Source organism: Scyliorhinus torazame, chromosome 2, assembly GCF_047496885.1.
Source record: "Scyliorhinus torazame isolate Kashiwa2021f chromosome 2, sScyTor2.1, whole genome shotgun sequence".
Lineage (NCBI taxonomy): Eukaryota > Metazoa > Chordata > Chondrichthyes > Carcharhiniformes > Scyliorhinidae > Scyliorhinus > Scyliorhinus torazame.
This window is the reverse complement of record NC_092708.1, coordinates 133,740,241-133,767,840: the sequence shown is the minus strand read 5'-3', so window position 1 is coordinate 133,767,840 and position 27,600 is coordinate 133,740,241. Positions and strand designations below refer to the sequence as shown.

General features: G+C 49.6%; 1 protein-coding gene across 4 annotated transcripts in view; it reads left to right on the top strand.

Moving 5' to 3' along the window:
* znf385b (zinc finger protein 385B) overlaps positions 1-27,600 on the top strand; it is an 881,089-nt gene that overhangs the window by 562,682 nt on the left and 290,807 nt on the right. The window contains exon 2 of one of the 4 annotated variants that reach the window (XM_072477383.1): positions 22,766-22,882. The exons of the other annotated variants lie outside the window; for them this stretch is intronic. Within the exon in view, the coding sequence (XP_072333484.1) occupies positions 22,837-22,882 (46 nt within the window). The 5' untranslated portion in view covers positions 22,766-22,836. The remainder of the gene's footprint in view (positions 1-22,765; positions 22,883-27,600) is intronic. 4 annotated transcript variants of the gene reach the window in all.

Genomic DNA, 27,600 nt, shown 5'->3' with positions numbered 1-27,600 from the left:
ACCACTGTGCTACCGTGCCACCCATAGTTTTTGTCTACCTCTTCCAATTTTCCATTCCCGCCCATGACAGTTCTCACCACGGACAAGTCAGGAAAATCCCAGCCAAAGACCATTTGATATATGTGGCTGGAGAACTGCTGGAGGAGGAACAGCTTCTGATTCCTGGGGCTTTGGGTTCAGTTCTGTGACAGGACAGACCTGTTCAGGATAAATGAGTTGCATTTTAACAGAACCGGAATGACATTCACATCCTCCTTTTCCAGGCAAACAAATTGATGCTTTAGGGATGTTGAGTTGGAGGTTTTTGCTTCCCACCCAAAGGTCACACTGTGTTAATACCTCACCCTGACCTGCATGCTAATATGCTATACAGAAATGGGCCAAACCCTAACCCTAACCCGACCCAACCAGTTCATGCTAGCATTTATTCTCCACTCGAGCCTTCTCCCATCCTTCCTCCCATTCTCAGTGCATCCCTCTATTCCCTTCTTCCTCATATGCTTTTCTAGCTTCCCCTTAAATACATCTATACTGTTTGCTTCATTCACTCTGGGTATATAAGCAAGTTCCGCATTCCCACCATTCTCTGGGTAAGGGCTGGCTTAGCTCAGTGGGCTAGACAGCTGGTTTGTAATGCAGAACAATGCCAGCAGCGTGGGTTCAATTCCCGTACCAGCTTATGTGAACAGGTGCCGGAATGTAGCGACTCGGGGCTTTTCACAGTATACTTGTGACAATAAAAGATTATTATTATGTAAGGAGGTTTCTTCTCCAATATCTATTGCATTTCTTAGTGACTATTTTTTGTTGATGGCCTCCAGTTTTTCAGTTCCACACAACTAGAAACATTCCCTCTGATTCTACTCCATCAGAACCTTTTGAGATTTTACAGAAATCTATTAGGTGATCCCTGTTCTGTTCATCCTTTCCTAATAGATATAATAACACATCTGGTATCATCCTTGTCAATCTTTTTTACACCTCGTGTCAGACAAATACAAATTTCATACTTAACCATCTCTTGTTCAGCATAATAAGAGTTTTTCTGCAAGTCATTCACTGATGACATGGTCTTAAGCATTTGTGTTCATAAACGTCCCAGGGCATTTTAGAAGTGGAGTGGATAAAAAGCAGGAATGGATGATTAAGTTTGAAAAGTGGATTGAAAGGATGATTGAAAAGGCAAAAAATGTTGTGAAAGAAGTAGCAAGATGGTGTTTTCGGAAGAAACTTCCAGATATGGTCAAGCACGGTGGCACAGTGGTTAGCACTGTTGCCTCACAACGCCAGGGACCCGGGTTCAATTCCGGCCTATCTGCGTGGAGTTTGTACGTTCTCCCCATGTCGGCGTGTGTTTGTTCCGGGTGATCCGCTTTCCTACCACCGTCCAAAGATGTGCAGGATATGTAGATTGGCCATGTTAAATTGTCCCTTAGTATCCAAAACGTTAGGTGGGGGTAGGGTGGGGGCATGGGCCTAGGTAGGGTGTTTTTCGGAGGGTTGGTGCAGACTCGATGGCCAGAATGGCCTACTTCTGCACTTCAGTGATTCTATTCTATAATCTGGCTGCAAGTGGCTGAAAATGTTGCAATCAGTGTTGGAATGGAAGGGAGGTTTGCATGCCAGAGTCAGAAAACTGAAGTAAGTGGGATGTAATGCCAAAGGTGGTTGCAGATATCTGGGGCGGGATTCGCCAACCCCACGCCAGGTCGGAGAATCGCCAGGGGCTGGCGTGAATCCCGCCCCCACCGTGTCCCGAAGTCTCCGCCACCAGAGATTCGGCGGGGGCGGGAATCGCGGCGGTCGGCGGGCCCACCCCCGCTGATTCTCCGGCCCGCGCTGGGCCGAAGTCCCGCTGCTGGAATGCCTGTCCCGCCAGCGTAGATTAAACCACCTTTTGAACAGCGGGACAAGGCGGCGCGGGCAGGCTCCGGGGTCCTGGGGGAGGGGGGGGGGCGTGGAGCGATCTGGCCCTGGGGGGTGCCCCCACGGTGGCCTGGCCCGCGATGGAGGCCCACCGATCCGCGGGCGGGCCTGTGCCGTGGGGGCACTCTTTTTCTTCCGCCTTCGCCATGGTCTTCACTATGGCAGAGGCGGGAGAGACCCCCTCCCCTGCACATGCGCGGGGATGACGTCAGCAGCTGATGACGCTCCCGTGCATGCATTGCCCGGCGAAGACCTTTCGGCCCCGGCTGGCGTGGCGCCAAAGGCCTTTCCCGCCAGCCGGCGGAGCGCAAACCACTCCGGCGCGGGCCTAGCCCCGAAAGATGAGGGCTTGGCCCCGAAAGGTGCGGTTCTCCGCACCTTTGGGGCGGCCCAATGCCGGAGTGGTTTCCGCCGCTCCATTATGCCGGAACCCCCCGCCCACCGGGTAGGGGAGAATCGTGCCCCTGGAGTGCAAACACATGGAGAGATTTATAAACAAGTGCACAGATTTGAATTAAGTGCATTGAAGGATAGGGAACCCATTAAGGCTGCCAAAGGAAAAAGGTAATGTAAGAGGTATGATTAGTTTGGAACAAAGTGCATCTGTCAGAATTTTGGACTTTGCTTAGCGTGGCATTCAGAAAGCTAGTGAGAAGAAGGGTGTGGGTGAAGTTCAGCTGGAGGTAATAAAAACATTGCTAAGTGAGTGATTTTCTGGAGACGATGGTATTGTTTGTAGAACCAACGGGTTGTTAAATAGGATGAGCAAATTTGATCCTCTTGGAGCATGGCTGGTGGTACTGCCTGAAGCAAAACATTTTTTCTCAATGTCAATTCCCTGTTCTTATTTTAGTCAAGGCAACCTTGAAGTTTTAAACCCCTCTCCCCACCACCATCACACCAACAATGCAGTGGCCAGGAATACACTGGCACTGTAATTTTTAAAGATCCAAAAGCATCACTGATGAAATAATACAGCATAGCAGATCACTCTCGTTCTTTAATTTAGGACATAAAGTCGATGAGTTTTAACGATTTATATGTTAAGATTTTATTCGTGCTTAGGATGTAAATGTCGCTGGCCTGGCCAGCATTTATTACCCATTACAATTTGCCCTTGAGAAGGTTGTTGTGAGCTGCCTTCTTGCATGGCTGCAGTCCCTGTAGTGTAGGTACACCCGCAAAACTGTTAGGGATGGAGCTGCAGGATTTCTTACCCAGTGACAGTGATGGAATGGAGACATATTTCCAAGTCAAGATGGTGTATGACTTGGAGGAGAACTTATAGAGGGTGGTGTTCCCATGCATGTACTTCCCTTCCCCTTCAAGGTGGTACAGGATGAGGGTTTAGAAGGTGCTGCCAAAGGATCCTTGGTGAGTTGCTACAGCACATCTTGCAAATTGTGCACACTGCTCATTAGTCATAAAGTGAATTTCTGTCAGCTGGGGTCAGACTAGCACCTGGGAGAGGAGCTGAAATTCCTCATGAGGAAGACAGGGTTTTAAAGGACTTTGTGACTGAGATGGATGGCGTATATGCTGAGTGGACGTCTGAGCCAATTTGTAAGATTTACCCTTGTATCTGCCCTTGTATGTATAGTTATAGTCTATAATCAACCACTATTTGCTTGTTAATTCATGTTTAACTTGTGTTGAAAACCTATGTTTTAGAGGATAGGAAGGTACCTAAGATAGTATTTAGTTTTTGATTTGTTTGACTCTTTTATAGTAAAAAATCATTTGTTTTAAACCGTGGAATCTTGTGGCTTCATTCTTTTAGTAGATAACTGAGATTTCAGATTTCTTCTTTGGGGAAAAAAAAAGTTACTGACGTCAACCATGATTGTAACATCTGTATCCTGTGTGCACCACCATTCTGTGATGTCATGGAATGAATCTGTGGAAAACTGACATTGAACTTCCCCAACCAGAGTAAATTATGTGCCTTTGCTACACTCAGTGGTGTTCAACATGGAGGGGCACTGATACATCATCTGTAATCTGCAGGAGACTTTCGTGCACATGTTTGACCTGATATGAGAATTCATGGGGTCTGGAGTCAATGTTGAGAACTGCCAGAGCCATTCCCTTCCAACTGTGCACTGTGCCACCACCTCTGATAGGTCTCCAGCAGTGGGACAGGACACCCTCCAGGGTTAGTGATGGTGGAGTCTGGGGTGCTGGTTAAAATATATGACTGTATCAGGTTGTTGCTTGACTAATCTGTGGGACAGCTCTGCTAATTTTGGGACATGTCCTCAGATGTTAATGAGAAGGATTGCACGGGATTGATTAGGTTATGTGTGCCTTTGCTGTATCTGATAATCTGATGTCTCAGGCTCATCTGGTTTTATTATTATTGATATTCTGAGCAACTTTGGTACAACAGCATGGCTTGCTTGGCCAGAGGGCAGTTCGGATGTCAGCCACAGTGTTGTGCATCTGATGTCACATATAGGTGGGTGAGGATCGCAGATTTCCTTCTCAAAAGGGCTTCATTTAACTAGTTGGGGCTTTAGGAGAATTCAGTAGTTTCATCTTCAATGTGATTAATGTGAGCGTTTTATTCCAGATTCCCTTAATAGGTTGAACTAAGATTCCCCTGAAGTCCTGTCGGGATTTGAGGGGCGGGGGACTGCCTGTGGAGGGCACGTCAATCAGGAGCAGGGGGAACAAGTGGGGCCTTGTTGCCAACAACCCTTGCTGCCTGAGTTGAGCTGGGACCCTTCATTATTCAGTGGGTACCCGAACAGGAGGGACATCCCCAAACTCACAGCCATGCTGTCAAAGTTTACCTCGTGGCCTTGCACGTGGTGTAGGCACCAACTTGCAACTGGTAAAACACCAGCGGCGGTGAGAGGGGATCCTTAAGTGGCTATTAATTGACCACCCAAGGGCCTCAGTTGGCAAAGGGCAGATGGACACCTGAAACCCACCCGGCTGCTTGTAAAATCTTGGTGAAGGCCGGTAGGCGATGCACATGGTATGCCTGCCATGCCACCGATTTTATGGCTCGTTCTGCCTGGCAACCCATTCCTGGGGGTGCGGGGCAGGGGAAGGGTGAAATATTCTGGCACATTCTTTATAGGCATTGAATTGAGACTTTCAAAAAGATTGCTTAAAAATTTGTAACACTGAGCCATTCTCTTCAGCTTCTTCTTCAAATGCTTGGAATGGTCTGTATTCCTCCTCTTAGTTTGTCTCAAATTGAACAAGATCATTTTAACTTTCATTCTTGTATTTAATTCTGAATTAAGCTTTTGTACCCCACACTCTCCGTCACACAACCTGTCTACTTCCACCCACGTAACATTTACCTCTACCTTAACCCAGCTGCTGTTCAAACTCTTTCCCTCCACAATCCGAGCACTTCCTATCTGATTTCCCATCCTCCAATGGAAGTGGAAACAGAATATTGAGCAGGGAGATGGCATAGCACACCATGGTTCATATTCCACTCCCATCTGCACACTTATCACCTCAAAAACGGCTAGGATTTTAAGGAAAGCTTATGCCGGGTTCCAGCCTGAAACTGTGGTTTAGCAGGAATATCTTTAGGATATATCTTGGTGTCGTAGCTCTGGCACTTGATATGCTGGGCCTACGCTTCCATAATCTCCATGACAATGACGCCTCGACTGGCAAAGCTGAGTGGACACCAGACTATACTGATATTTGAAACACGATATGGCTGTGCTGCATTAACCCTGATCTTTCCAAATAACAGAACCTTTCTTTTAACATTTCAATATTGGTCGGGATTCTCCAAGCCTGCGCTGGGTCGGAGAATCGGCGGCGGCGGGGGGGATCCCGCCACGCCACGCCGCCGCGCCGCTCTGACGCCGGGCTGTTGATTCTCAGGTCTCCGGAGAATTGGCGGCAATCGCGCCCGCGGGGTTGCCGCGCCGCCGGCCGGGGACGGTAAAGTGGCACCTGTGGCGATTCTCCACGCTCGACGGGCCGAGTGCCCGCCGGGTTCCGCCGAGTCCCACCGGTGTGGTTTACATATGGTCTCACCCGGTGGGACCTCGGCTTTCTGGCTGCGGGGGCCGTTCTGGTGGGGGGCACCTACAGTGGCCAGGCCCGCGATCGGGGCTACCAATCGACGGGCGCACTCATTCCGGGGGGGGGCCTATGTTCCTCCTCGCCGGGCCCCTGTGCGGCTTCGCCATGTTGCCCGGGGGGGGCGATGCGGAGATGGTCGTGGCGCGCATGCCACTCCGGCGCCGTTCTAGCCCCCGAGGAAGGGGAGAATGACTGGGCCTGGAGGCCCGTTGACGCTGGCGTCACTCGCATCGGTTTTGATGGTAGCGTCAACACTTGGCCGGGATTTTGGAGAATCCCGGCCATTATGTTTGATTATGCCAGTACCAGTTATATCTGCCTTTTTGTATGGTTTTTCAGTTCATGTTCACGCCTCAAGGAGATGATAAGCCAGTGCTCTTCCCATCAAGGAACCATTTTGACTCCTTAAATATTGATGAGAGCCATAGATAGCCAGAAAGTGAAGGACTCAAGAGCTACCAGTATTGCAGCCTTTCATGCACATAATGTGCTTGTGGTGCCAGATGGTATATACATTAGTGGAGCAAATTCCATTTCAGTTCTTGGAACCTGTGAGATTGGAGATATTTTCAGTCACATCAATGCCAGTAATAATGCTGCACTTTGGGGAACCATTGACATGGAAATGGTGCTGTGCTATATTATGCTGCTGATTACTTGTCTCAGGGAGAGTAATGGAGGAGCTAGTACTGCCACTTGATTTTTACATCAGTAGAATGCTGATTGTGAAATATGACACACATAGAATCACAGAATTTTACATAACAAGAGGAGGCCATTCGGCACGTTATCCCTGCGGCAGCTTCCGAAAGAGCTACCTAGTTAGTCCCATTCCTCAGCCCTCTCTCCGTAGCCCTCTAAATTACCAGCTCTCTTTTGAAACCTCCTATGGAATCCGTCCCCACCACTCTCCCAGGCAGCATATTCCGAATCCCAACAACTCTCTGAGTAAAGAAGTTTCTCCTCATCTCATTGCGAGCACTCTTGCTAACCATCTTGAAATTGTGACCCCTAGTCACTGACCAATTAGTGAAAACAGAATATCCTTCTTTACCCTGTCAAAATTGTTCATAATTTTGAACACCTCAATAAGGTCACCTCTTAATCTTCTCTGCTCCAAGGGGAACAAGCCCAATTTCTCCAATCTTTCCTTGTATCTAAAATTCCTCATTCCTGGTATCGTTGTAGTAAATCTCCTCTGCACTCCCTCCAGAGCTTTAACATCCTTCCTTAAATAAAGTGCCCAAAACTGAACACAGTACACCAAATGTGATCTGACCAATGATTTGTAGAGATGTAGCATCACTTCCTTGCTTTTATACTCTATGCCTCTATTTATAAACCCAAGTCTCCTTCTTAACAATTGTTTCAACTTGCCTGGCCACCTTCAGAGAATTATGCACTTGAACCCCGAGGTCCCTCTGCTCCGGTACTCCCCTCCATTGAGCCTATATTGTCTCCCCATGTTTCTTCTCCCCAAATGCATTACCTCACATTTCTGTGCCTTGAAATTCATCTGCCAAGTATCTGCCCATTTAGCCAACTTGCCAACGTCGCCCTGAAGTTGCTCAGTGTCACCCTCACAATTCACTATTCTCCCTAGCTTAGTATCAACTGCAAATGGTATTTTATCCTCAACACATAAAAGCAATCGTCCCAACACTGAGCCCTGGGGAACACCACTTTCAACTCGTCTTCCGTCTGAGAAATGTCCATCTATACCTACCCTCTGCTTTCTATCTCTTAGCCAACTTCTAATCCATGCTGCCAAGGCCCCATCAATCCCAAATAATTCTAATTTGCTAACCAACCTGTCATATGGCACCGTATCAAATGCTTTCTGAAAGTCCAAATATACAACATCCGCAACATTAGCCTAATCTACTGCCTGTTTCACCTCAAAGAACTCAATTAAATTTGGCAGATATGACCTATCCTTGACAAAGCCATGTTGACTGTCTGGTCTGAACATATTTTTCTCCAAGTGTATATTTATCTTCTGTATTATGGCCTCCATCAATTTTCCCACTATTGACGTCAAGCTGACAGACATGTAGTTTCCTGGGTTATCTCCTTTCTTAAACAACAGCGACACATTTGCATTCTTCCAGACCCCCGGGACTATTTCTGTGTTCAGAGAGACCCGAAAACTTTCTGTCAATGGCTCTGGAATTTGCTCCCTTACCTCTCTCAGCAATCTAGGATGCATCCAATCCAGACTTGGCGATTTTTCTACCTGGAGTGCTGCCAGCCTTTTTAGCACCTCTTTATCTATCACTATACTGCTCAGTTGCCATTGTCACCATCTTCTCTTTTGGTGAAGACAGAAACAAAGTACTCATTTAGTAACTGCCATAACCTCTCCTTCAGTGAGCAGTTTACCCTGCTTGTCCCTTATGCGCTCCACTCTATCCTTCCTCAACTTTTGCTATTGATATGTTTGAAGAACATTTGACAATATTTTTTAGCGCAGCCTGCCACCTTTTCCTCATGTGTTCTCTTAGCCTTCCTTATTTCAGCCTCAGCCTCTCTCCTGCATTTGAGATACTCTTCCTGATTTCTATTGCTATTATTATTCTGGCATATGTCATGTGCCTCACCTTTTCTTCCTTATTTTCTCCTCAATAACCATAGTCATCCAGGGTACTCTAGCTTTGGATACCCCATCATTATTTCTCATGGGAATGTACCTAGTTTGCACCCTATTCACCTCTCCTTTGAAAGTCTCCCATTTTTCATCCACTTTTTTAACCACCCAAATGTGTTTCCAATAAACCTGCTCCAGTTCAACTTTTAGACCTCTAAAATGTGCCCTTTACCAGTCTGGGATCTTAATCCATGACTGGTTTTTACCCTTTTCCAACTTAATATTGAACCTTATTATATTATGATCGCTATTTCCCAACTTCCCCCCCCCCACTCTGATGTTCTTCACCTGCCCTGTCTCATTGCCTAGGTCTAGAACCAGCATAGCTTCCTCCCTGGTCAGACTGGAAATGTACTGTTCCAGAAAGCTCTTCTGCATACACTGCAGGAATTTCTCCCCTCCTGTGCCCCACACTTTACCTTTCTCACAGTCTACCTCAGGGTAATTGAAATCCCCAACTTTCATAACCCTACTTGTCCTGCAGATTTCCACAATCTGCCTGCAAATGTTCTCTTCTACTTCCTCCCCATTATTTCGAGGTCTATAATGAATACCCAAAAAGGTAACCGCTCCCTTTCGGTTTCTCATCTCCTGCGTTTCAACTTATCCCCTAAATCCTGAAACTGGTCCTGCAAGACCTCCAAGCTGTCCCTCCCTATGTTGTTGGTTCCCACAAGAATCACAGCCTCTGGTTCTTCACCCTCCCTTTCCAGAAGTTTGTCCAGCCGATCCGTTATGTTCCGAACCCTTGCACAAGGGAGGCAATAACCATACAGGCCTCAACAATCTCGACTGTAAACTAGACTGTCAATCCCTCAAACTATTGAGTGACCCACTACTGCCACCTTTCTAATCTGCCTACCAGCCTCCCTCTCTTTTCCCACAGTAGCCTCCGGCACCATGGTAATATGGTTTTCTCTCAAATAATCTACCCCTGAGTCAGTCGTTCAAAGGCACTAAAATTTCATACCTGTTTGCCAACTAGTCCTGGGTTTCCTGGACCTGATTCATAGAATTTACAGTGCAGAAGGAGGCCATTCGGCCCCTCAGGTCTGCACCGTCCCTTGGAAAGAGCACCCTACTTAAGCCCATACCTCTACCCTATCCCCATAACCCAGTAACCCCTTCTGACCTGTTTGGATACTAAGAGCAATTTAGCATGGCCAATCCACATAACCTGCACATCTTTGGACTGTGGGAGGAAACCGGAGCACCCGGAGGAAACCCACGCAGACACGCGGAGAACATGCAAACTCTGCAGACAGTGACCCAAGCCGGGAATCAAACTCGGGTTCCTGCCGCTGTGAAGCAACAGCGCTAACCACTGTGCTACTGTGCCACCTGTACCTGCTCTCTCTTTACCTTTCGACAAATGGGGCGACATTCTCCGACCCCCCGCCGGGTCGGAGAATCGCCGGGGGCTGGCGTGAATCCCTCCCCTGTCGGTTGCCGAAGTCTCCGGCACCGGACATTCGGCGGGGGCGGGAATCGCGCCGCGCCGGTTGGCGGGCCCCCCCGCTCGATTCTACGGCCCGGATGGGCCGAAGTCCCGCCGATAAATTGCCTGTCCCGCCGGCGTAAATTAAATCACCTACCTTACCGGCGGGACAAGGCGGCGTGGGCGGGCTCCGGGGTCCTGGGGGGGGCGCGGGGCGATCTGGCCCCGGGGGTGCCCCCACAGTGGCCTGGCCCGCGATCGGGGCCCACCGATCCGCGGGCGGGCCTGTGCCGTGGGGACACTCTTTCCCTTCTGCCTTCACCACGGTCTCCACCATGGTGGAGGCGGAAGAGACTCCCTCCACTGCGCATGCGCGGGAAACTGTCAGCGGCCGCTGACGCTCCCGCGCATGCGCCGCCCGGAGATATCATTTCCGCGCCAGCTGGCGGGACAACAAAGGCCGTTTCTGCCAGCTGGCGGGGCGGAAATTCCTCCGGCGCCGGCCTAGCCCCTCAATGTTGGGGCTCGGCCCCCAAAGATGCGGAGCATTCCGCACCTTTGGGGCGGCGTGATGCCCGTCTGCTTGGCGCTGTTTTGGGCGCCAGTCGGCGGACATCGCGCCGTTTCGGGAGAATTTCGCCCATGGTCACCCACACGCCTGCAATACCTAATCACAATAATCTTGATTGTCACAAGTAGGCTTACATTAACTGCAATGAAGTTACTGTGAAAAGCCCCGAGTCGGCACATTCCGACGCCTGTTCGGGTACACGGAGGGAAAATTCAGAATGTCCAATTCACCTAACAAGCACGTCTTTCGGGACTTGTGAGAGGAAACCGGAGCACCCGTAGGAAATCCACGCAGACACGGGGAGAACGGGCAGACTCCGCACAGACAGTGACCCAAGCCGGGAATCGAACCTGGCAACCTGGCGCTGTGAAGCAACAGGGCTAACCACTGTGCTATCGTGCTGCCCATGGTACACCCCTCCTTGCCTGCCTATCACGATGTGGAGTGACCACCCTCTGGTATGACTGTTCGAGAAAGCTCTCTCCCTCTTGTAATATGTGCAGTGAAGAGAGTCGCTGCTCCAAATCAGCCACATATTGTTCAAGGACTACTACCCTCTTTCACTCCTTACAGATCCGACTGTCCTGGATGTCTTGTGGATCCAAACATCTTGCATGCCACACACATCACAAGTCTTCCAAGAGTCCTTGCCATATTTACTGGTTGAGATGATGCACTGAGGCTCTGCTGTTTCTCTTACATTTGCCTGGAAGGACTCAGTCACTTGGAAGTTTAAGACTGTAGACACGTGGACAGGCAGATATGTGTACGTTATGCCTTTAAATATCCAAAATGGAAAGTTGGTGGTTTAGTAGTAATATAAGGAAAGTAGGAAGGAACTTAAGCAAGGAGTCAGGAGGGCTAGAAGGGGTCACGAAAAGTCATTGGCAAATAGGGTTAAGGAAAATCCCAAGGCTTTTTACACGTACATAAAAAGCAAGAGGGTAGCCAGGGAAAGGGTTGGCCCACTGAAGGATAGGCAAGGGAATCTATGTGTGGAGCCAGAGGAAATGGGCGAGGTACTAAATGAATACTTTGCATCAGTATTCACCAAAGAGAAGAAATTGGTAGATGTTGAGTCTGGAGAAGGGTGTGTAGATAGCCTGGGTCACATTGAGATCCAAAAAGACGAGGTGTTGGGTGTCTTAAAAAATATTAAGGTAGATAAGTCCCCAGGGCCTGATGGGATCTACCCCAGAATACTGAAGGAGGCTGGAGAGGAAATTGCTGAGGCCTTGACAGAAATCTTTGGATCCTCACTGTCTTCAGGGGATGTCCCGGAGGACTGGAGAATAGCCAATGTTGTTCCTCTGTTTAAGAAGGGTAGCAAGGGTAATCCCGGGAACTACAAGCTGGTGAGCCTTACTTCAGTGGTAGGGAAATTACTGGAGAGAATTCTTCGAGACAGGATCAACTCCCATTTGGAAGCAAATGGACGTATTAGTGAGAGGCAGAATGGTTTTGTGACGGGGAGGTCGTGTCTCACTAACTTGATAGAGTTTTTCGAGGAGGTCACTAAGATGATTGATGCAGGTAGGGCAGTGGATGTTGTCTATATGGACTTCAGTAAGGCCTTTGACAAGATCCCTCATGGCAGACTAGTACAAAAGATGAAGTCACACGGGATCAGGGGGGAGCTGGCAAGGTGGATACAGAACTGGCTAGGTCATAGAAGGCAGAGAGTAGCAATGGAAGGATGCTTTTCTAATTGGAGGGCGGTGACCAGTGGTGTTCCACAGGGATCAGTGCTGGGACTTTTGCTCTTTGTAGTATATATAAATGATTTGGAGGAAAATGTAACTGGTCTGATTAGTAAGTTTGCAGACGACACAAAGGTTGGTGGAATTGCGGATAGCGATGAGGACTGTCAGAGGATACAGCAGGATTTAGATTGTTTGGAGACTTGGGCGGAGAGATGGCAGATGGAGTTTAATCCGGACAAATGTGAGGTAATGCATTTTGGAAGGTCTAATGCAGGTAGGGAATATACAGTGAATGGTAGAACCCTCAAGAGTATTGAAAGTCAAAGAGATCTAGGAGTACAGGTCCACAGGTCATTGAAAGGGGCAACACAGGTGGAGAAGGTAGTCAAGAAGGCATATGGCATGCTTGCCTTCATTGGCCGGGGCATTGAGTATAAGAATTGGCAAGTCATGTTGCAGCTGTATAGAACCTTAGTTAGGCCACACTTGGAGTATAATGTTCAATTCTGGTCGCCACACTACCAGAAGGATGTGGAGGCTTTAGAGAGGGTGCAGAAGAGATTTACCAGAATGTTACCTGGTATGGAGGGCATTAGCTATGAGGAGCGGTTGAATAAACTCGGTTTGTTCTCACTGGAACGAAGGAGGTTGAGGGGAGACCTGATAGAGGTCTACAAAATTATGAGGGGCATAGACAGAGTGGATAGTCAGAGGCTTTTCCCCAGGGTAGAGGGGTCAATTACTAGGGGGCATAGGTTTAAGGTGAGAGGGGCAAGGTTTAGAATAGATGTACGAGGCAAGTTTTTTACACAGAGGGTAGTGGGTGCCTGGAACTCGCTACCGGAGGAGGTGGTGGAAGCAGGGACGATAGTGACATTTAAGGGGCATCTTGACAAATACATGAATAGGATGGGAATAGAGGGATACGGACCCAGGAAGTGTAGAAGATTGTAGTTTAGTCGGGCAGCATGGTCGGCACGGGCTTAGAGGGCCGAAGGGCCTGTTCCTGTGCTGTACATTTCTTTGTTCTTTGTTCTTTGTAAACTATATTGCAAACTGTATTTTGTTTTCTCCCTCCATTGTAATTATGGGCGAAATTCTCCGGAAACGGCGCGATGTCCGCCGACTGGCGCCCCAAACGGCGCCAATCAGACGGGCATCGCGCCGCCCCAAAGGTGCGGAATGCTCCGCATCTTCGGGGGCCAAGCCCCAACATTGAGGGGCTAGGCCGACGCCGGAGGAATTTCCGCCCCGCCAGCTGGCACAGAAATGACATCTCCGGGCGGCGCATGCGCGGGAGTGCCAGCGGCCGCTGACATTTCCCCGCGCATACGCAATGGAGGGAGTCTCTTCCGCCTCTGCCCTGGTGGAGACCGTGGCGGAGGCGGAAGGGAAATAGTGCCCCCACGGCACAGGCCCGCCCGCGGATCGGTGGGCCCCGATCGCGGGCCAGGCCACTGTGGGGGCACCCCCATGGGGCCAGATCGCCCCGCGCCCCCCCCAGGACCCCGGAGCCCGCCCACGCCGCCTTGTCCCGCCGATAAGGTAGGTGGCCTAATTTACGCCGGCGGGACAGGCAATTTATCGGCGAGACATCGGCCCATCCGGGCCGGAGAATCGAGCGGGGGGTGGGCCTGCCAAACGGCGCGGCACGATTCCCGCCCCCGCCAAATCTCCGGTGCCGGAGACTTCGGCAACCGGCGGGGGAGGGATTCACGCCAGCCCCCGGCGACATTCTCCGACTATAATTCTATTTTCACTAAAGGTACGTAATGGGCTGTGTCATTACTCACATTTCTCAATCAGTACAAGGTTCCTGTATAATATTTGATTCTTGAGCACATCGGGGTAATGATTTGAATTTGTATCCACTTTGGAGTGTACATTGAGCTGTGAGGCTTGCCAAAAAGAGGATTTTCAATATTTACTCACTGAAATAAACTTTTGTAACATTCTTAAAAATAGCCCACTGCTACTTGGTACATGGTGAGCAAATCGCAAGTAAAACATTTACAGGACTTCAGTGGATCATAACCGATGGGGAAAGAGGCTAAAGAAAAAGGGCCGGGATTCTATGTTTGAGAGACCAAGTGCTGATGTTGGGACTGAATCGGTGGTGTTCTACAGCCCCCAAAAGCGGAGCCAGTCCCTGAGCAATTCAGGATCCGTTAATGGGCTAGCACCGGCGCCATGAAGAACTAGTGCAATTACAATGCATGATGGCATCCGATTCGCCGGGGTCGGGATTGGCACTTGTGAGGCTGACAAGCTTCAGCCGCATGTGAGCATTCCCCTCCCCACACACACTCATTCCAGCCAACAAGATGGCAGCCAGAAGAGCGGCACCCTGTTTCGCCGATGCAGAGCTCGAGACCCTGCTGGATGCCGTGGAGGAGAGGTGGGGCACCCTGTTCCCCGGGGTGGGAAGGAGGCTGCCACCTGCCGCCGTACGCAGTGCCTGGCCAAAGGTTGCAAAGGTCATGAGCGCCGTGGGCCCCAGCGCCAAGACCAGCCAGCAGTGCCATAAAAAGGTGCACAACCTCCTCAGGGTGGCCAGCGTGAGAAACCTGCACCATGCCCATGGCACGAACCCCTGTCCCACACTCCCATACTCCTGTCTCTTCCCCCCCCCCACCCAGAAGGCAACCGAACCCTACCTGCCGTCTGGCAGCACGCACCCCACCCTCCACCACATGACTAACACCCATACCGCCTGCCATGGCCGGATGCTCTGTCCACATAGGCCACTAGCTGCCCACCCCCTGTGCTATCTATGTCCGACTGCCTTACACTGTGCACTTTCTGTCCCTTTCCCCAAGAGAAGGCAGCGCACAACTGCAGAGAGAGAGAAAGAGAGCAGATTGGAGGGGCCTGCCGGACCTGTGGCCCCTCACCGTTGCAGAGCGGCGGGTATTGGACCTGCCCAGTGGGCCTGGAGAATAGGCAGTCACCGAGGCAGAGGCCAGCTTTAGGGAACCATGTGAGGCCATGGATAGTTGAGTTGAGTTGGCACCACCCCCACCCCAGCACCCCACCACCTCCACAGCACCCTTCCACCACCCCACTACCTCCAGACCACCCCTCCACCTCCCCACCCCTGCACCCCACCACCCCCACACCACCCCTCCACCACCCCCACCCGCGATCCAATCATATGTCACGTCTTGTGACTTGCAGGATCACCTGGTGATGAGCCGGGCCCTTCTGGTGCCCCCCACCCCCTGCCACAATCCCAGGACATGTCGAGTGACGGGGCGGGACCGGACAGTGATGCAAGCCCCCAAACGCCAGCTTGCAACACCCCAGTGCACCAGTCTGGGGACGACACCGACTTTCCGTCACAACTTCCAACACCCTCCACCATCCCAGAGACACTCACCTCGGTTAGGCATTACAGTGAAGAGGCTCCTGGGTCAGTATCTGGTGCACACCACACAAGCAAAGTGGTACATCAGGTGAAGGTAGAAACCCCCGAGGGGGGGAACGGTCGGAGGGCGGCCCATCCCATGGACTAGCTGCCGTCCAGACGGGTCTCATGTTTCGATGCTGGAGATGCGGACACTGAGCCAGGGACTACATGAGGGGGTGTCAACAACCATCCAGCACCTGCAAGTGCAGTTGGAAGAGTCCAACCACCTGCAGGGGCAGAATGTGGTGCCGACCATGCATGCTACCCAGGCCAACACTGAACGGGTGGTGTCTGATGGGGAGACCTTGGGGGCGAGGGTCACGACCATCAGTTAAGATGGCGGTGGCCAAGGCACATGACAGGGCGGCCCTGTCACAGGACCACCGGGACATGTGGCTCTCCAGAGCATGGCCCAGTCACAACTGGTCATGGCTGCGGGTGTGGGCGGCATTGCACAGGTGCTGGCTGACCTGTGCAAGTCACAGAGGGATGAGGCACAGTCTCAGCGGGAGGTGACCCAGTCCCTGTGCACGATGGCCACAAATATTGAGACCCTGGTCGAGATGAGAGCGGGCCTCCAGGACAGGCATCGCCAGGTTACAGCGGAGCACCTGGAGCTCGCTCCGGCTGCACCTCTGTCCCAAGGAGTACCTTGGGGGTCATCAGACACCCCGAGGAAGGAGAAGGTGATGGGGCCCATGCTAGTGATCCCTGCAGGGGAGGTGCCGGCACACACAGCGCCTCAGACTGTACACCCCCCCCCCCCCCAGCCTCCTGTCCCTGGTGCATCTGACGGGCAGCGCTCAGAACAGGGTGGCACCACGCCATGTAGGACACTCGAGAAACTGCCAGGCGATGCTGCTCAAGAGGACGGCTGCCGAAGGGGACCAAGGTGACAGGGCAGGAATCGCAGTAGGTCATCACCACCCCTGACATACTACCTGGGGAACCACCTAGATGTAACGTTAGGACCCGTACGGTTGGAAAGTTGGCACGGGTGCAGCACAGGTGCATTAGGGGCTAGGGCACAAACCAGCGAAACATGTTCACCTGTGCACAATAAAAATACCTATTCACAAATGCTCCAATCTGGCTCTGTTCTATCTCAGAAAGGTGTGAGGACTGGGCTGGCTGCAGAGGGGGTGCAGCAGACAGGGGTGGAGGGATGGAGGGAGGGGACATTGCCCGGTACCTGGTCCTGCTTGATCCGCCCTGGACCGCGGACCTCATCTCCACCTCCGCTACCCTAAGGATTCACTGCGACCGTGTGATGGAATGGCCAGCTCGCATGCACAGATCACCCAGGCAGATGGTGGAAAGTGGTGCCGTGGACAGGAGTCAGACGTTGTCACTTGATTCAATGCTCATCACAGAGCGGGTTGTCATCACCTTCATTCGCATGGACCAGACCCGAAAATACCGCCATCCAGGGCCCATACCCCATAGTGAGGCAGGTAGGAATCACGGAGGGGGGTGCAGATATTTGCAAAGGGGGGGTGGTTTAGGAGTTGGACGGGATCGTCGTGCTGGAAGGACCTCATGCCAAAAAGGTTCAAGGCGACTGTCACCTTGACGACCCCTGGGTGAGGTCGTCCTCTCCCATACTCCCGTGGTTTCAGCTACGTCATGATGCAGCAGATATGCCGTACAGTCCACCTGCTCAGCCGGACTCTTCGGCGACATGCCTGGTCCGGCAGGCCCTCGAAGGACAGGCACTGCCGCTACACAGGGGGTCTAATGCGGCGCCTCCTTCCCACCTCCTCCTTGGCCTTTTGGGCGTCCAGGTCCCCATCCTCACTGGCTGCCTCCTGTTCCTCTGGGGCAAGCTCCACGGCTGCAGGGCCCACCCCAAGCAGCTCCTACTCATACAGCCTCAGTTCATCTTCAAGGGGTACGGTGACAAGGCAGATGCCAAATATTCCTGGTTGGATCCCAAAATCCATTTTCTGCGGGGGGTGAAAAGCAGACATGTTAGCATGGTGCGTAGACCCGTGCCCCATCATGTCCAACGGGCTACACGGTGACCCTGGCTGGCACTTCAGCCCTTGTCCCTACATGTCCCCATCCTCCCTTCCCACTCCTTCTCCCATCCCCATGCCCACCCCCAGCCATTCCTCCTGGCACTCTGCCCTCCACACAGCACTATACTCCTGGCCGCGTCGGTGCCCGAGGGACTCTGGCCCCAGCATCCGTCCCAGCCGGCAGGGGTACCAGTGGCAGCTGCCCACCTTCGGTGGACCACGTAATGTCCCACCGGCAGTGTGGCGCCACGTTACGGGAGCACATATACGGCCGGCGTCTCTCTGTGCAATCACGGGCAACGGTGGGCGGTTGGTAGGGTGTCTGCCTTTCAGGCTGTGGCAATGGCGTTCCATGGATGTACACCTCAGTCCCAGTGAGGACACGTCAACTCCACGGCCCATCCCCTGGTCACCCCCGCTAATCCCTTCTGCCCTGGCAGGCGCCCCCCACAGCCAGCCCAGCCAGAGGCAGGAACAGCAGCCTACGTACGAGCCTCTGGGAACATGTCTTACCTCCTGTGTCTCCCTCTGCAGCCACGGCGCCTGTTTCCCGATTTTAAATACCACAAGTGAACCTTGCCGTCGGTAATTCCTCCTGCAGACGCGGAGCTTCGTGGGAGGCCCGGAGAATACCAGGTCGGGCCCGTTAATGATATATCAACGGCATTTACTGTACAATTTGCATGGCCATGCAGGTGCGCAGCGTAGGACGTATTCACGCCGTTGTTGAGGCAGCAGAGCATGGCTTTCCATTGGGCGGCCAGTACCAGCCTTGATTTTCTGCTCACGCACGATCCTCCGCCCAATCGCATTTCACGATTCCGACGTCGCTGGATGGAGAATCCCGCCCAAGCATTTTTTCCAAGGAAACTTTCACAGGAGCCGCGTGATGTGTTGGGTACTCTGCTACACAGACGAACCAACACGGTTGCGAATGGTACAACTCAGTTTTATTACTAACATTTATTTACAGTGGTAAACTGGTTACTGAGGTTCAATCATAACCCTAGAATCTGTGGACCTATTCCTAATACTATCTTGGAGTGGCACTCAGCACATGGTGGATGTCTGAGTGGCTTGCTGTGAGCTCTGTGCCCTGAGCTGTCTGCTGCTGGAATCCCCGGGAAGTGTCGTGTTCCCTGTTTTGTACTGTGTATGCTCTTGCCTGTGATTGGCTGTGGTGTTGTGTGTGTGTTGATTGGTCCGTTGATCTGTCCATCAGTATGTATGTATGTTTGTACCATGATGTTTACCTGAATATCATGACACCGCGGATCAGTTTGGTGCAACCTATACATTCTGTCATGGGGCAGCCAGGAAAAATAAACTTAATGATGGGTGCTAATTTGGTTTTATTCCAATATACCTTATAATTAAAGTGATATAAAATGAAATAAATTATGCAAAGGAGATGATCAGGTTCCTGAGGTGCAGAGACCATGGGCAGGATTCTTCGCTGCCCGACGGCGATATCGTAATCGGCGATCGGGCGGAGAATCCAAGTTTATGACCGAATCGGGGGCGGCGCAGGTTCTTGGATGCTCCGCCCCTCCAAAACAGCGTCACCGAGGAGTATGCTGCACGCCATTGGGACAGCCTCAGGTTGTTACCTGAAGGCCCTCCCCCGATACTCCGCCCCCGATGGGCCACGTTCCCGACGGCGCAGGACACGTGTGCTCTCAGTTTTCGTGAACCCGGCATGGTGGTTGCAGACTGTGTCCAGCACCGCCACAGTCGGGGAGGAGCCATGCTGCTGGCTTGGGGGGGGCTTCGGCAAGGGCTGGGGGGACTGGTGGGGGGTGGCCCAGGGTGGTGAGAGGGTGTCCAGGGCGGGGGGTACTATCTGGCAGATCGTGTCTGCGCGAGGCCGGTGCCATGTTGTACGGCGAGATCGCTGCAGGCCGTGCGTATGCGCAGTTACGGACCCGGCAATTCTCCAGGCGGTTATATCGGGAAGTCTGAGAGTTTTTCGTGGTGTGGCTGCTAGCCCCTCACCGGTCGGAGGATCGGTGCTGGGGCCACGCCGATATTTTCATCGTAAAAGTAGACACTTCCTCCGGACATATCCTCAAAATCGGAGAATCCAGTGCCATGACTTCCATCATGCAAACTGGTCTTGGCACACCTACCCACGATAAAGGAAAATGCCCAGCACTAGCTTCACGTCAGCAGTGAACTGGTTGCACAACTCGGCCGTATGTTGCAGTAACTTCAGCAAACCTGCAGCAAAGGCCCAACACAGATATCCATCTTCTTTTGTGCCAGGTATAACTCCAACCCGTGGAGAGTTTCCTCCTGATTTCTGTTTGTTCCAGTTTTTCTAGGGCTCCTTGATGCCATACTCGGTCAAATGCTGCCTTGATGTCAAGGGCAGTCACTCTCGCCTCACCTCTGGAGTTCAGCTCTTTTGCCCATATTTGAACCAAGGCTGTAATGAGGTCAGAAGCTGAGTGATCCTGACGGAACCCAAACTGAGTATCACTGACCGGGTTATTGCCAGCCAAGTGTCACTTGATAGCACTGTTGATGTCGCCTTCCATCACTTTATAATGATTGAGAGTAGATTGATGTGGCAGTATTTGGTTGCGTTGGATTTGTCCTACTTTTTGTGCACAGGATGTACCTGGGAAATTTTCCATTTTGGCAGGTAGATGCCAGTGTTGTAGCTGTACTGGAACAGCTTGGTGAAGGGTGCCGGAAGGTCTGAAGCACAAGTACTATTGCCGAAATATTGTCAAGGCCCATAGCCGTTGCAGTGTCCAGTGCATTCAGCCATTTCTTGATATCATCTAGAGTTAATCAACTTGGATGAAGACTGACACCTGTAATGCTGGGGATCACAGGAGGTGACCAAGGTGAATCATCCACTCGACATTTCTGGCTGAAGATTGCTTGATGGCAATGGTAGAGTGCGGATATGCCAGGCCAGGAGGTTGCAGATTGCATTTGACTAATAATCTGCTGCTGCACAGCATCTCGTGGATGGCCAGTGTTGAGTTGCTAGATTTGTTCGAAACCTATCCCATTTAGCACAATGGTAGTGCCCATACAGCACAATGAAGGGCATCCTCAATGTGAAGACGGAATTTTGTCTCCACAAGGACAGTGCGGTGGTCAACTCCCACTGATACTGTCATAGATAGAGGCCGCTGCGGCAGGCAAGCTGTTGCGGATGAGGTCAAATATATTTTTCCCTTTTGGTTCTCTCACCACCTGCCGCAGACCCAGTCTAGCAGTCATGTCCTTTAGGACTCGGCCAGCTCAGTCGCTACTGGTCTCAACCGAACCACTCTTGGTGATGGACATTGAAGTCACCGCCCCCCCCCCCCTCAGTGCTTCCTCCAAGTGTTGTTTGACTTGGAGGAGTTCTGATTCACCAGATGAGGGTGTGTGTAGGATACAGAATGTGGTAATCAGCAGGAGGTTTCCTGTGCCCTTGTTTGACCTGATACTATGAGACTTTTTGGAGGCCAGAGTCGATGTTGAGGACTCCCTCCTGACCGTATACCATTGTGCTGTGTCTGTCCTGCCGCTGGTATCTGGACACATTAGCTGTAAGGTATGATTCCAGGGGCGTCATTCTCCGCCGACGGGGAGTCTCCGTTTTGCCGGCGCCCGGGGGTTTCCCGACGGCGTGGGGCTGCCCCACAATGGGAAACCCCATTGACCGGCCGGTGTTACGGAGACTCCCGCCGGCCGGTCGGGGCAGAAATGTGGCAGGGAGGGTAGGAGAATTTCGCCCCATGTGTATGACTAGTTGCCTGACTAGCCTGTGGCACAATTCTCCCAAGAGGACTTTGCAGGGTTGACAGGGCTGGGTTTGCTGTTGTCATTTCCAGCGCTTAGGTCAATGGTTTCATTCCTTTTAATTGAATTTTTTAGCAGTTTCAAGGGCTTGCTAGGTCATTTTATAGGGCATTTAAGAGTCAACCATATTACAGGGATCTGGAGTCACATGTAAGCCGGGGCATTAGTGAACCAGATGTTTTTTTACTGCAATCAACAATGGCTTTGTGGTTATCATTGGAGTTTTAATTCCAGAATCCTCCATGTTGGGATTCATCCCCAGAGCATTACCCTGGATCTCTGGGTTATTAGTCCAGTAATATTAGACACAAATTTATCTCCACAGATGCTGCCAGTCTGACTGAGCTTTTGCAGCACTTTTATTATTGCGCTTCTTCACTTGTGTACTGAGACCTCCCCAGTTACTTCAAGCTTACTAACTGCCTCATCCAGGATGTATGAAACTGTTGTGACCCTTATGAAAGCAAATGGGAGACATGCAACTGGATGTGTCTTATTCTGAGCCACATGCATAGTGGGCAGGCTCTTCTTCCAGGCCTCCGATAACAGAAAAATGAAAGTTATTAGAAGATTTGTTACAAGAGATACCATAAATAATAAATGATATTGTAATATATTCCGGATCATTTCAATGGTTATATTCGTGTGGGAGTGAATTTGAAAAGGAATGGGACATGAGGGCAACTGGCCGTGAACGTGAAGGACACCTTCATCTGCCCTTTCTGTACTCCTTTCTCCTGGATGTAAGGCAGTTTAAAGTGACTTCCTGCAAAGTAATGAGATCTCTGGCTGATTTGTTTCCTTACATTATTTCCCCACCTGAACATCAAAGTAAGGAGATATTCTTGACCTGTTGTAAGTTGAATAAATCCAGATTTAGGGGCTCGTCATCATTGCCGATTTTAAAATGGTTACACGTTTTTAAGACTCATTGTCTGTTCTATTTTATAAATAAAGTTCCTTTTCAAAGTGGTAACTATGTATATTTAAATTGTCTCATTGGGATATTTTGAGAGGAAGTTGTATTAGGTTATATTTGGCTGGGACTGTGACGTCAGAGATGCAGTCAGGTTACCCACCCACCTGAGATCAAGTTTCATACATCAGCAACAGCAATTAGAACTTGGCAGCAATTACCTTCTCTTTGTCTAAACTTACCCTTGCCTGCTGTTTCCTAGCATCCATCTTTACATGGAAGTAGTGCATTGCGATGAAAAGGAATTTTTGACTGCTGAAGTCTGGGCTTTTGATGTTTTGGGACAGCAATAGACTATTGGGCATACTTACCATGCAAGGTACGTCTCACACAATATGCTGTACTTCAGACCCTTTGTGCTATCTATTAATTTAAAAAATTGCATGTAAATAACTGGCAGAAGAAAATTGCTTTGTAAATTTTAAACTAAGACAAATTGAATGGAGGATTTTGAGAGTAATCTTAGCTTCGCTTGTATTAAAATATTGACATGCTTCAGATATGTAGTTTAAGGAACTGAAACACAGCATGGACAAGCATTTGAACAAGTTTAAACTAGTTTGGGGAATATTTTAATAATATTGAAGTACTATGCAATGTGCTCATGAGGCAACCAGTAAATTGCTACATCTTTTTAAACAAACTTTCTTAATATGTTCAGTGCATTCATTTTAAAATTTATAATTATTTTAAAAAACAAGTGGCGGCCTTTGTCTTCAATTATTTGTGCTTTGTTATGGAGCTGTTTTTCTCCAATCCTATCCACTATCCACTTTTGCCAAATTGGAACACATGCTTTGCATTTACAGAACATTATGCAAATTTGGTATAATTTGTGGCACTGGTAGCAGTGGAGTGTCAGTATTAAAACGGCGGAGGAAACCCTTGATATTAAAAAACCCAGTTGAGATTAAGCCAAATTGCGAGGCACTAGGCTATTTGCAATTACCATGTTCGGTATAATAATTTTTTCTTTATTCTTTCACGGGGTGTGGGCCTCGCTGGCTAAGCCAGCATTTACTGCCCATTCCAATTGGCCTTGGGGACGTAGTGGTGAGCCAGCTTCTTGAACAACTGCAGTCCATTTAATGTAGTGCTATTAGGAAGGGAATTATTCTCCCATTCTCTTTATGGGCTCTTTATCGTTCGAAGTTGAAAACGTTATATGCAAGCCTTTATTGCTGGCATATTCTATTTTTTAGTAAATTTAGAGCACCCAATTCTTTTTTTCCCAATTTAACGGATAATTTAGCGTGGCCAATCCACCTAACCTCCACATCCTTGACACGTGGAGAATGTGCAAACTCCACACGGACACTGACCCAGGGCCGGGTTTCGAACCCGGGTCCTCAGCGCCGTCAGCAGCAGTGCTAACCACTTTGCCATGTGCCGCCCTCTGCTGGCATTTTCTGCTTGGGTGAAAACCTCCCATAAAGTTAATCCCCCACAGCTTCTTTCCCCAGTGAATTTTTGGTGGACATGGGGAGGCTTGTTAGAATAATACTGAAGAGCACCCTGATAGGATTGTCATCTATGCCAGGAAACCTGCAGCAGGGAAAGGTTGAAGAATTGGCCTTGAGCAGCACAGTGAAGCATGGTCATCATTATTAATTGCAGGGTACCTCCAGAATTCATCTTTTCATTTAAAAAAATTCCCAAGCAGAGGGAGGGTAACTGATCATCCAATGCTCAGTCATACCTTATTGAACCTTCCATCACAGACATCCAGCAGGAAGGCTGGCATTCCTAACATCTTGCATTGTAACAACAGGATGCTGAATGATGTTTTCTCATTAGTACGTTCATTTGACATGCCCACCCCATAGCATATTCAACGTTCTTTCGAGGAGTGGTGGAATGGTTCCCCAATAAATCATGTGCCCTGCCGAGCAGAGCTATATTGGGAAACTTGTGCGATTTAACAGGAAATTTCTTGTCATATGTCATGGACTGTCATTTGACTACAGTTGAGCAATAGTAAATGGCAAGAAAATGTGTGTTATAGATTATTTAAATAAGAATTATATTGAATTAATTTTAATATCGATAATATTTAGCGGGAGAGGCCAATCACGAGATTTACGATGCTTGGAATGACTTGCGAGATCTAATGAGATCTTGTGAGATTGGGAGATATGGATATTTAGGCAGATATAGGTATTTAAATGAGCCATAAAGCTTATTTAAATATGTCAGCACCTATTTCTCTTGAAGCCTGCGAACAAACACTCGTGCCTGGGAGATCTAGCTACAAACGTGGACCAGACGTAACGACACCTGAGGGCAGGGGTCTCTCAGGTCATTGAAGACACCTGGGTGGCCAGGGAAGGGTGGCACCCTGGCTCTCCCTCTCGTGCCAGGGCACTTTGGCAGTGCCAGGCTGGCATCTTGGCACTGCCACCTTGGCATTGCCAAGGCTCTGGGTGGCACTGCCAGGCTGTCAGGGTTACTACCAGAGTGCTCACATGGCAGTGCCAGGGTGCCCAGGTGCCAGGGTGGCACTGCCAAGGGCCAGGGCCTGAGGGAAGCCATTCCCATGAAAGGGGAGTTGAGGGGAAGTATGAAGGTTGGTGAGGTGAAGGACATGTATGAAAGGGCCTCCTAAAGGTTTGGGTGGGAGAGGTGAAGGGTGGGGGTCCTTACAGGGGGATCCCAAAAGGGGGAGTGGGGTGGCCTGAATAGGGGGCCCTCAGCAGCCCCATAGAGGGATTTTCTCACCTTGGGGGGGGGGGGGGGGAATACCCATGTGTGTCGGGGACGACATTGCCCATTGTCGATTTTCGTAAAAACCCACTTGGTTCACTAATGTCCTTTAGGGAAGGAAATCTATCATTCTTACCTGGTCTGGCCTACATGTGACTCCAGATCCACAGCAATGTGTTGATTCTTAATTGCCGTCAGGGATGGGCCATAAATGTTGCCTGCCCCCCCACCCCCCCACCCGCCCAGTGACACCCCCATCCTATGGACAAACAAAAAATTTGTTTGCACAATATAACTTGTGCAAAGATTTGGTGCATTCTTGCATATTAAGGTCAGGGTGTACACATTGGGAGGTTTAATTCATTGATAGCTTCAGTGCTTAACCATATTCATCATCTGCATGGTCGGATTGCTAAAATTCAATTCACAGTTTTACTTGCAAATCTGTGTTAGAAGTAAAAGGTTGCGTTAACATATTGTCAGGATTCTTCATAGTTTTTGTTTATTGACTGAAAATATGACAAACTCATCTTCCTAAACTTAACTGCACCAATGTTATTCACAAGGACCGCGCACATTATGTTTATTAGTAATCTGTGCTTCAAAATAGTTGATAGTTATCATCGACTATCAAATATTCTTTTCGAATAAGATAAATGTTTCAATCTCCAGGCTTTGCGGGTAATATCACAAAGACACATCGGTATTCTGCTTCTCTCAAACTTACCGAAACACCTAAACTATTTGAAACGATAATTTAAATGTACTATGATATTATTTGAGAACAAATGAGATGATACAAAACTAAGAATAAACATTTGAGGAGGTAGTTTTCAAATTTAAAGCAGGAAATGATAATGTTTTCAGCTTGTCACTATTTAACCAAGAATCAATGTTTACCACATCAAGAAATGTGATGCCATTATTTCAGACGAAATGTATTTTTACATCAGCTGCATTGCCACAGAGTGATCAAACACATTACACTCCACCGTCTTCCAGGCTGTCCTGAAAATCAATATCCCTGACATTGCAATTCTATTTAAAGCTAGGCAGCTACCACATTACACGGGCAGACGTAGAATTAAAATGAAACGTGTTTCAAACATGGGCACAAAAACAATCACTGCAGCGCGTGTCAGTTTAAGATGATTCACGATTCCCTGTTTAACCACTTTATGACACTGTCAGGTATTAAACACTGGGTGGGATTTTCCAGTCGCACCCTCCCCGAGACAGGATTTTGGCTTTGTTTTCAGAACTGAGAATATCTCAGCTATTATGGGTTGAAAGGGGTGCCGTTCATGTTGGGGGTCTGTGTTGTGAAGCCAACATCTCAACACACCCACAGATTCCACTAGCAAAGTTGACTCATCAAAATGCAAATAGCATTGCAGCGGCTCCTTTTGAGATTGGTCTGTACAGTCCCAAGTGGTCTGTCAGAAGCTCCTTAGGCGTAATGAGGTATGACATTCCCAAAATGAAAGAGAATTATTTTGCATTGGAGACCGCTGAGGGATAATTTCCAGGAAGAGTGTCAACCATCTTGTCTTTGTTCAGCAGAAAATTCCGGTTTTGAAATAAGAAATCGGAATAAGGATAACATTTTAAAATATAACAGGATTGGGTTTCTTTTCCACGTCAGAGGGACCCAACAAAGTAGAACATAGAACATTACAGCGCAGTACGGGCCTTCGGCCCTGGATGTTGCGCCGACCTGTGAAACCACTCTAAAGCCCATCTACACTATTCCCTTATCGTCCATATGTCTATCCAATGACCATTTGAATGCCCTTAGTGTTGGAGAGTCCACTACTGTTGCAGGCAGGGCATGCCACGCACTTACTACTCTCTGAATAAAGAACCTACCTCTTACATCTGTCCTATATCTATCTCCCCTCAATTTAAAGCTATGTCCGCTCATGCTAGACATCACCATCCGAGGAAAAAGGCTCTCACTGTCCACCCTATCCAATCCTCTGATCATCTTGTATGCCTCAATTAAGTCACCTTCTCTCTAATGAAAACAGCCTCAAGTCCCTCAGCCTTTCCTCATAAGATCTTCCCTCCATACCAAGCAACATTCTGGTAAATCTCCTCTGCACCCTTTCCAATGCTTCCACGTCCTTCCTATAATGCGGCGACCAGAATTGCACGCAATACTCCAAATGCGGCCGCACCAGAGTTTTGTACAGCTGCAACATGACCTCATGGCTCCGAAACTCAATCCCTCTACCAATAAAAGTTAACACACAGTATGCCTTCTTAACAACCCTCTCAACCTGGGTGGCAACTTTCAGCGATCTATCTACATGGACACCGAGATCTCTCTGC